The 11,167-nt window shown below is 33.8% G+C and overlaps 2 protein-coding genes across 2 annotated transcripts; one reads left to right on the plus strand and one right to left on the minus strand.

Moving 5' to 3' along the window:
• The first annotated feature begins 1,828 nt into the window (after positions 1 to 1,828).
• LOC131655127 (ethylene-responsive transcription factor SHINE 2-like) lies at positions 1,829 to 2,872 on the plus strand. The gene is made up of 2 exons (XM_058925032.1): positions 1,829 to 2,046; positions 2,180 to 2,872. The coding sequence occupies exons 1-2, from the start codon at positions 1,964 to 1,966 to the stop codon at positions 2,727 to 2,729; spliced, it is 633 nt and encodes a 210-aa protein (XP_058781015.1). The 5' UTR covers positions 1,829 to 1,963; the 3' UTR covers positions 2,730 to 2,872.
• Positions 2,873 to 4,531: 1,659 nt separating this feature from the next.
• On the minus strand, positions 4,532 to 10,068 carry LOC131660635 (RNA-dependent RNA polymerase 6-like). Its single transcript, XM_058929916.1, has 4 exons — positions 9,829 to 10,068; positions 9,676 to 9,736; positions 6,243 to 8,972; positions 4,532 to 5,945 (listed from the first exon to the last, which is right to left on the minus strand). The coding sequence occupies exons 3-4, from the start codon at positions 8,958 to 8,960 to the stop codon at positions 5,055 to 5,057; spliced, it is 3,609 nt and encodes a 1,202-aa protein (XP_058785899.1). The 5' UTR covers positions 8,961 to 8,972; positions 9,676 to 9,736; positions 9,829 to 10,068; the 3' UTR covers positions 4,532 to 5,054.
• Between the last annotated feature and the right edge of the window lie 1,099 nt (positions 10,069 to 11,167).

Below are 11,167 nucleotides of genomic sequence, written 5' to 3' on the forward strand. Positions count from 1 at the left end.
TTTGTGGTATGCTCATACAATACTGTGATTGATTTAGTAGGTAATTAACTATCTTAATCACATGATTTCTTTTTCATTAAAAAAACTATCTTAATCTCATGACAAATAAATGTCGGCTATAGTGTTTAGTAGCATATCACTAATTAATTGATTTGTTTGCAAGAAGCTAGAGCTCCCTCCATTTTACTATAAACGGTCGTATTAGATCATTTTCGAAAAATCAAAACTAAGAAAAAGAACTATAAATATAAGAGGGAAAAAATAATTTTATTAAACTATCATCATCAACTATTATTTAATTTTATTATTATAAATAAAAATAATTAAATAATAATAATTTGAAAGTGATGTATATACTATTGATTAGATAGTACATACGTCATAAAATCATGAATTTAATTTTTTTTATAAATAAAATCAATATTTTATATAAAATCTTTACATTATTATTATTTTTTAAATGACAAAATCAATCCTCTTAAAAATATATAATTATTGTTTTAGGAGACACAATTTTTTACACACTTTTAATATTGTTTCCTTAATTTTTGAATTAAAATTAAATTAAATTTTAAAAAAATAAAACATACATAACATATTTACACCAAAATATGTCTAAATTTACATAGTATAAATAATTTTTATGTAATATATTTTTTGCCAAAATCAAATAAATCTCGTCAAAATGCAGAATTTTATTGCAATAGAAATAATATCAAAAAAGACTTCATTTTAATCATATTTATAAGAAAAATTATTTTCTTATAAATTTGATATTCGATAAATCGACTAATTAAATTAAATCAATTATACTTTCTACTAGCGAAATATCATATAAAAATATTTAAAAAAATTAAATGTGATGAAATAAATAAACAATTAAATGTAATAGGACATAGGTTTCACTAATCAAAAATAGTGTTAGGGTTGGAATCTCTTAATAATAAATTTAAAGAATAATTATTTGGATTACTAGCTAGATATAGTCTTACCTAAAAGTGAGACTTATAAATAATACACTTATTTCACTAACTTATAAATAATAGACTAGCTATTAGTTTATGTTTAACTAACTCTCCTGACTCCTCTTAGATTTATGCTCCTAAGTCCTAACAACAATAGCTATTAACTAAAAAACCCTATAAAAAGTCATAGATAACTAAATATACAGAAAAATATGAATGTTAGATATACTAGTACTTTACACTACACAAAAGTGTAATAATGTTGGTATACATTATAATTCACGTGATAATAAAAAAATCACTTTCTAACGTTTTCGTAAACGGAAATAATCCGTACCAAATGGTAGTTGATATTTCAAATTTACCTTAAAATGCATTATTTTGTTTCTGTTTTGTTTTATTCACAATTTTTATAATAAAGAAATTTCAATTTTCTTTGATAATATTCAAAATACTATAAGAGCCACATACCTAAAAAGATTCATCTGAAGTAAAATATTATTGAAGACATTAACATTAACATTGACACAAAAAATTGATCTGATGTCAATCTTTTGTGTCATAGTTAATTTCAGTATCTTCGATAATATTTTACGAAACTCTCGTGTCTCTGCTAATATTTTGAATATGATTATTTAGTATGGAGAAATAAACATGTGGATATGAAATACAAACTCAATAGTCAAGTCTAGAGAGTGGATGACAACATAGCATATGCACACATTATGATGACAATAGCCAAAAAAGAGAACCCTACCTGCTTCACCTCATTAATTTCAGTAGTTAATTTACAAGTTAGCTATGTATTTATCAAACTTGTGCTGGTGAAACTTTTATTGCATATGTACTGTTTGTTTAAATTCCACTTTCCGTCCAATTTCCACACCGACAGCCTAATATAAATAAATTTAGCAACATCACTCACATTTTCATATGTTATATAAAAAAAAACATAACCTTTATTATTAATTCATTCATTCATTCCCATCACTGCAAATATGGTACAACAAACAAAGAAGTTCAGAGGAGTCAGGCAACGCCAGTGGGGCTCTTGGGTGTCAGAGATTCGCCACCCTTTGTTGTATGTTACCTCATTTGTCTATCTTCCAATCAAATCCACACAATGCACCTATAAATGTTGTTTTTTTCTCTCACATTTTGTTATCTGTTGTTGTAGTTAATACTTGTTTTTTTGTGTTGGATGAAATGTGCAGAAAGAGAAGGGTTTGGTTAGGGACATTTGAGACAGCAGAGGCGGCGGCAAGAGCGTATGATCAAGCAGCAATTTTGATGAATGGTCAGAGTGCGAAGACTAATTTCCCGAAGAATCAAGGTGAAGATGCTATTGACACTACTTGTGGCGGTGGCAGCGGTGATGGTGGTGGTGGAAGTAATAATGACTCTTTCTTGTCTCCCAAGGCACTCTCTGAGCTACTCAGCACAAAGCTTAGAAAGTATTGCAAAGACCCTTCTCCATCACTCACTTGTCTGAGGCTGGATACTGATAATTCTCACATTGGAGTGTGGCAAAAAAGAGCTGGATCGCATTCGGATTCTAATTGGGTCATGAGGGTTGAGCTTGGCGGGAAGAAGAAAATCGCAGAGTCAGAGATAGGATCTTCGCAACACATTATCGATGGTGATAATGGTAATGCTGATATTGAAAATAGGGTGGTAGTAGAAGAAGAGGAAAGAGTTGCTTTGCAGATGATTGAAGAGTTACTTAATTGGAACTATCCTTGTGGTTCAACTTCAAGCGATTAACTCTCACCACGAAGAAAATAGGAACGTTCCATGTCATGTCATGGTTCTTAAAAAATTTAGCAACTCCATGCAATGCCATGATTCTCAGCTATCTTTTTCATGTACTTTTGTGTTTTCTGTAAAATATTATATATATTGTTAAAGTGCTGATAAATAGATAATAAGCACTTTGATAGTTACTTAAAATAGTATATAATATATTGTGGTTGGGAAACATGAGAATTTGTATCGAATTCGGAAGAAGGATGTGTTGGAATTATTGAAAAGTTATATAAAAAGCAAATTAATCTGTCAATTTCAATTGTTCTTTTGAATTAGCAATGGTTGAAGAAAAAACTAAACCATACCAATCAGAACATGACCTGATAGGTAAAGGAACATTTGGGGCCTAATTAAAGATAAATGGACTTTCTGATGCATAATTGAAGCAATAATTGTGATTAACTCAGCTGCTAACTGTATTATTTTCCTCTTCTATATATTTGCATCTGAATTCAAAATTCTATAAATAGTTATAGCAAAAACTGCAATTCATCGATCTATCTCCATATTCTGACTTTTTTTCACTTTAAGAAATTATTTTCATGAGAATTCCCTTCATGTTTTCCAAATCCATGTCACTGAGGTGACGCTATGAGGTCATAAAGCATTCGGGAAGGTTTCCTCGAGATGGCGAATCTGACTATGGTGCTACTTGAGGTGTCGGCCGACAAGAAGATAACAGTTGGAGTAGAATTCACATACACATGAGTGAGTACCAAGTGTGAAGTGCTGGCTTGTAGTGATCAGGCGATGGCGCAAGGCGCATAGCAGTAGACAGATAGAGCATGACAAAAATTGAATGGTTGCGGTGATGCCAGAATGGCGCCGTAGCGACGACGATCAACTATTTGTGTATCAATACATTATTTTTAATCATTATGTATCTTATACCCTACCTTTCTACAAATATCTTTAGTCGCCAAAATCTTGGCCTTAGAAATTTTCCCTTGTAGTAATGGCATGCATTAATATAGGTCATTTGCCTTAAATACTTGCTCACTTTGGACCATGTCCTCTAAGCTATGGGACCTCTGCTTGAATAATTTTCAACATTTCCTTTTTAACATTTTCATATCAAAAAAATATCATTTTTTCATCTTATGAAAATATCATTTTTCATTTACAAGCCTATCCATAATTCACAAGATTCAAAAGAGAGAAAAAAGACTGTTATACCACTAACTACTTTGTATGCAATCACATGTTTAGGTGGTACATGTTTTATAAATGAACATTCAAAACCAAAGTAAATAGGACTATGAAAATCACATGCCTCTAGCCATTATTTTCCCTAAAGTTTCTGACACAATTGTACTGATGTATCATAGTTTCCAAGCTGAGTTAAAAGCAAATAAATGGCTGTGAAGGTTTAGAAGTAGCAAAATGAATGAAAGCTAACGGTCTGAGAGTATAAAAAAAGTATATGGCCTACATTTATCAGAGTTAAACAAGCATAAATGCCACGAAGTCTACAATACCATAATGAAGAAATTGACATAAAGGAAGAGAGGGCACAAGTAGCTGGCATATCAATAAATACTCCCATGCATCATGGAGCAAAGTAATGCATACTGTTGCCATCAATGAGATAAGACTTTTCTCACTATACAGTGATGAATATATTGGTAAATAAATAATTGTGGTAGTTGAAAATTTGATCATACAAAAAGGGATGAGGAAAAATCTCAATAGTGCTATTTATATAGTTACACATGTAGTACAATTTGTGGTGAAGAGCTTCTTTTTTTTCTTGGTGTGTTTATATCATGCTACAGTTTTATTAATATCTTTATTTATGATTGTTGAAATGATACAAGGTCATGTCAAAATGTCTTTTTCTATGTACTTTAGTGGGGGAACTAGTACAATTTTTTCAAGTATTGGTTTTCACAAGTCTTGTGGCAAGTCTTGTTGGTGGGGTCATACACCACCAGCATGTTTAAAGTTTTCACTCTGGAATGAGAACTGCTATATATTTATCAACTTGAATTGGTGAAATTTCTTCAAAAGAAAACAGCACTTAGGCAACTGTAATTTACTAATTTTACATACTGAGAGTCTGAAAGTTTCACAACATTATAATCAGAAGCCTAACACAAGGCCAGATTACAATCAAAAGTATCAAGAACACTTATTACAATCTTAACTCTCAAAAGCAAATGCGGGTAATGCAAGTAAAAAAAATCATAACTCGTTACAACTAAAGTAGCTAAACTGAATGCCAAAAGGAAAACCTATTGACGTGGCAGAGCGGCCTTGTAGCCATGATAGAGTGACATAGAACTATAACCTTTCAGATAGATATTTCGCCAGTGAATCAACTGGCTTGGTTGAATCCAAATTTCCAACTTTCCGATTCCTTATCTTTGTGCGAGCTAGGTAATCAACAGCAATCCAAGGAAAACTCAACATCACATTCTTCAAACTATCTGCCTCTTGGTCATCTGAGGTTTTAATTTGCAAATCAAGGGTTTTTTTGACCCATTTAGGATGATATGTCACCTGATACCAGGCAGAAGCTTTCTGTTCATACAGCAAATTTTTTTCTTCATCACTCAAGTCTCCAACATCTGAATTTGGTTTCTCAAAGGTTTGCCTAAATTCTCTTTTGAGAGCACTGTACGAGTGCTTCAGCCTCTCCTTAAGCTCCCCATGCTTCCTGCTGTTGTATTTAGGCATGGACCAGATCTGTCCGGTGACAACTTCTTCTTCAGTTTTCACTTTGTACTGACCGAGTAATCCAATCAACTGGCCATCATAAGAACACTTTTGTTCCCATGCATCATCAATAAAATCAGCAGATCCTGGAACCTCGAGATCTGTATCATAATTTATATCACCGGATACACAGTTCACTTCAGGTGCATCAATATCTTTATCATAAGCGTCTTTGATACGCCGGTAAAGTCTGCCCAGAATTTTTTTCGACTTGTATGATTGGTGGTGTTCTTTCCCCATAAAATCAGGGTACAGCTTGGGTTTCAGATTAGGAGGCATAGTGACAAGCTTGCCAGTCTTTGGAAAATCAACAGCAGTGGCTGCTAACTCAGCCAAGTGTATGCATTTCTCATCCAAAGCACCATAGTCACTGGAATCAGCATGTACCACATGTGCATTACAGATTGAACCCAAATGCTCATTCACCATGTTTTTGACAAAAAATTCAATAATGTCCTGCAGTGTGGAAGACAAACTAACTTAATACAGATCACTTGTTTTTGCAATATATACTCAACAAGATAACACACCCACAACATATAAATCAGAGGTTATAATTGTATGTGTAAGAACTATAAACATTTTGTGATAGTCAATTATATGTGTGGAATTAGAAACAGTTCTTTGCATACTCAAATTCGTATGCTCTATCAGAAGAAACATCTCTCCATCCCCAACATGAAATTTTATTAGTTTTGGCATAAGATGACATTAACAATGGAACTACATAGATGACATTCTAAAAACACTTACCTGGATAGTGACATGCCGTGTTTGAAGCCGGCTTTCTGAAGCAGTGTACTCCATAGGTGTCCAGCTCCTCTTACTAGGTGGAATGAGATTTCCATCCCATGTGACAAAGTACAGATCCCCGTCAAGGTCACTTCCAGAAGCTTCATTTGAATGGGGTCTTTCGCCCTTTTGAGGGAAAACAAGACAGTCATATAAATGATGTAGATCCGGGACATCAACTGCTTCCAAAACTCTCACATCTCCAGGGTGAAGACATGGATTTTTGGCCATCACCACAAGCCCTTTCACCACATGGAGGGAGTTTGTCTCTGAAAATCGTGAGCCGTGCTTGGCGAAACAATTTTCAAGAGACGGAGTAGAAACTTGAACAAAGCATTGCCCTTGTTCAAGCACACCCAACTCATCTAAAACACCCATCAACCATCTCCCAGATGAAACAAAAATCCTAGACTTTTCTCTAAGGCCCCAAAGCTGCGCAGCACGGATAGAATTTAGCATGCCTCTAAGATGAGGTTCTGTTTTGGGACTGAAGCCGCAACTTAACATTATTGCTGCAGCATTTCCATGCTCAGAACAAGACTTAGTAAGAACATCAAAGGCAACTTCTGCATCAACGAGCATTTGGTTTAACTTTGAAATCATACTCTCCTGCATTTTCCAGAATATTTCGTCAGGCACTTCCAGAGCTGAAAGCAATGTTATAATCTGCCTGTTAAGAAAACCAGGTTGAAAATGAGTCCAGGCACAGATTTCCAAGGTAGTATGAGTAGACTGAAACTTGTTCATGCTGGGCCTCAAAGAAAGTTTGATTCCATCTCCTTTAGAAGGCCAACTGGCTACAACCCCTTTAAAACCAGCATACCTGATCTGGTAAGCGGAGGGTACCTTGTCCAATTTCAATTTTTCAGCTACTTCATCTGCAAGATCAGTAGTGATGATACCGATGCCATCAGAAAAAACATAATTATTCCTCTCAACATCTGGTAGCATCGAGTTAACTTGATTCGCAGCAACGTCCACTGATGCATATGTAGATGAGAAGCATTGTCCCATTCTAGCCGCACACTTTGCAATGTTCTTCTGATTAAATCTTCCCATCCAACTTCTTATATCGTCACAGCTTATGTTTCTGTCTTCGGCAAAAAACCATGCAGAACGATCTCTAAGTTGATTCGAAGAAAAAGCCAAAAATGAATATTTTCGGCCACAAAAGTAAAACCCATCTTCCAAGATTGTCCTAACCCTTTTATATATTCTTGTATACTGTTTAAAGGAATTTGCTGTGATTTCCTTCACAATGGGAGCCACATAGTAGTTAAGAGCATATACATTAAGTGTTTGCATTCCTTCATCCATGAAGGTAACTCTCAAGAATCGGTCTGAAACATCTTTAAAATTTCTGAGGACCCTATTAGACAATTCAACTTCAGGGGCTATGCAATAGGCTTTTGTTGGAGTAACAACCAGTCTTCTAACCTCCATAACATTATCGCACGGCTTGGAGATCTGATAAAGTTTTGGATTACTGAGCAACCATTCTTGGACTGCTTTCAGCCTCTTAAAGGCATCAAACACTGGGCGCTTGTAAGTACATAAGTGCTTCAAGGCAGCCACGCTGACATCCTTAGGTTGATGTCTCAGCAATTCGAAAAACTGGTTTGATAAACTGTACTGGTTGAATATTCCTCTATGCACAATTGCATTGACCAGGAACATTATATCAAATGAAATGTCCTTTTGAAAATCTATGTAGAAAAAGGCATCGGACATGGGCACCCCAAAATCAGGTTCATTTTGTATCCTAAGTGGCCTGGTCAACTGAACCCGTGGCACTCGTTGGCATCTCAGATATTCCAATGCCTTATTCAACTTTGCACCATAACGAGGCGGGATTGAAATTCTATAAAAATTGCACCGACCAATGGCCCCGCTAGGAGTAAAGTCGGTGGTTCTGATCCAAGGATCATCGTCATCCAACAAATCAATGGTAACTGATTCTTCAATATCATCATCAGCAGTTCTGTACCATACGGAAGGTGGTGAAGCTAGATGTAATAAAACAACATGATACGCTGTATCATCATATCTTTTAATCTCCAGAATGTCTCTAACCAAGAATCCCACCTTAAAATCACACTTTATCACTACCTTTTTAGCCATTCCTTTGGGTTTGAACGCAACTTCTCGATTGAAACAAAGCTTGCACATACTATCAAAAGGATCCACTAGAAAGTTTACCCCTTTAGCAGGTCCTTTCCAAGCAACAGTAAAATTTGATAGGCTAACCAAAGTCCCAATTTCAACGATGACATCCGACATCTTAAAAGGAGCCGCAGATCGCCTCCTTTTGTTCAGGAAGTTTGGATTTTGTGGCCCACAGATGACCTTCAATGGGCAACCGTTCAAAATTAGGTCACAGCGACCTGCAGCATTGAGGGCCTCGGTTGCAGATTCTGCCAAAGTAAAATGCACAAAGGCATGAGGTGCCACCTTTCTATAATCATCTGTTTTTTCTTTCTCTTTAAGATCACTGATATTAAAGTCCGGATATGAATCCAGAGGAGTGCAAGAAGTCTTCAGCCGACATCTGTCTACATATCCGATCTCAGATTCCAAGAATGACACCAGATCATAAGCTTTGACATCCGTGTCAAATCCACCTATGCTCACTTGAGTAGTAGTTAGCACAGAATCCCTTTCACTTCCTTCTAAATCCATGTTGTCAATAGTCTGTAAATTCAAAATCACACAGACTGAGATTTCCACTATAAAACAATACTTATATAAAACAAAAAACAGGGTATCCAAAAGGAAATATTTCCATCTTGTAGTAAAGAAAACTCAATAAATCAATCATCAAACATTACATAATTGACAAGAATGTTGAAAGAAAGAAAGAAACACAGGGAGACATACACACGCAGAGAAATGAACTCAAAATCTGATCAAGGATTTTAGCTTTCAGATATGAACATTTTTGCAAATATATTTGTCTAAAAAGAGAAATGAAATGAAAATCCGATACCTTTATTCACCGTTTTTAAATTAAAACACAAATTATGGTTAATTCACACCACGACGACCGCAATCCGTACAAACGAAAATTGCGAAAGCCTTTACACGACCGCGACCGTTTTTTAAAACATTTCACATTAATTTATGCCCTCAAAAAAACCCTAAAAATGAAAATTTTATTCCTCAGACAATGGATACAAATCCAACCCTTCCTCACTCCTACACTAACCATGCAGAAACAAATTGATACTCAGAAAGGGGCACCCAACCCAAAACATAGAAACAAACAATATTGACTAAAATCAGTAAATATAACTCATTTTCTTTTGATATTCCTTCAATTGAACAATGCTTAAATCATTAGGATCATTCAAAAGTAGCATAAAAATGATAGGTACCAAAGAACATAAAAACTTACAGAATCCAGAAACAATGATGAAAACCCTCACGTTTTCTTGAAGACCTCAATGGCTCTTAACCTGCAACCATTGATGAAAAACAGTATGAATCAAGAAAATGTAAACAAACAAATAGTGAAATGAGAAAAAGCAAGAGTGTTACAGTATAATACCTTAGATTGAAGAAAAAGAAAAGGGTGTGTTTGATTGAAGAATGCGTGAAAGTAGAAATGAGTAGGGTTGGGTTTTGATTTGACGAGACGAGTGTAGAGTACAGTTTGTTTGAGAATTTGTTAGCTTCTTCGCGAAGTTTACAACAAACACACACACGCTGTTTGAGTGGAAAGTGAGAGTGAGAATGTATGTATGTATGTATGTACTCTTCTCCCTTCATACATAACCCATTTGTACTTTTTTCTTCTTCTTTTTATACTCTACTTTTGTTTTTATAAGAAAAACAAATTATCTAACTTCTTTAATTTATATCATCTTCATTTCTATAATTTTGAAGTGCGTGTAAGAAATTACTAGTACTATAGTTTTGGGAAGATACTAGTGTAACTTTAAATGAAATTAAATATTTTCTATAGTGATGAAAAAATGGAAAAAGAAAGTGAGGACCAAAACTTCACAAATATCACATTTATATTTAGATTTTCAAAACATTGGTAAGTAAATTAATAGGAAAAGTAAAAATAGAGAGAATGTTGGTCAAATCAAAATTAAAAAAAATGAGACTAGTAATGAATTGTATATAAGGGTGTAATCAATTTTGACCAGTTTTTTTATAAAAAAAAATGTTTAAGTTGATTATATTTCTATCGGTTTGATTTGGTCTGATTTTAAATATTTTTGAAAAATGAAATTGAACCAAATTAATTGGTTTCATTCGGTTTGGTTTGATCAGTTAATCGATTTACTATGTTTTTTTAGTGTATTCTTCATTATCGTGTTTTTTGGTGTATTTTATACTATTATTTTTTTCATGTAATTTATTTCATGCTCTATTTTTTCAAACAAATTACAAGTTATTCTTAATCTGTATAAAACAGTGACGTGATTTTCATTGCATCGTGAAACAAATTCATTATCAAATATAAAATTTGACACTTAACATTAGAAGTTTGAAAAGGGATGTGAAAGCTTAACAAATATATGATAAAATACACATCAATTAACATGTTTCACACCTCAAACACACATCAAAACTAATTGGTTTGTTTTTTTCTTTCGGAAGAAACTTCATTTAGATTAATAAAATACAATTGATTTTGTTTAGATTTTATGACTAATTTCACAAAAATCAAATCAAATTGATGAAAAGTATAATGATTTGTTTTAGTTCAATTGATTTTATAAATTTTAATACTTATATTAAAATTTTAATATTTAATATACTATTTGGATTGGGATGGCTTTAAGGAGATGTTAACGTAGTAAAGCGGGAAGTAAAAGATTGAAAGTATTTCGGGTTTTATCGTATCCATAAAGAATAGTGTGAGAGAAAAAATA

Source organism: Vicia villosa, linkage group LG3, assembly GCF_029867415.1.
Source record: "Vicia villosa cultivar HV-30 ecotype Madison, WI linkage group LG3, Vvil1.0, whole genome shotgun sequence".
Lineage (NCBI taxonomy): Eukaryota > Viridiplantae > Streptophyta > Magnoliopsida > Fabales > Fabaceae > Vicia > Vicia villosa.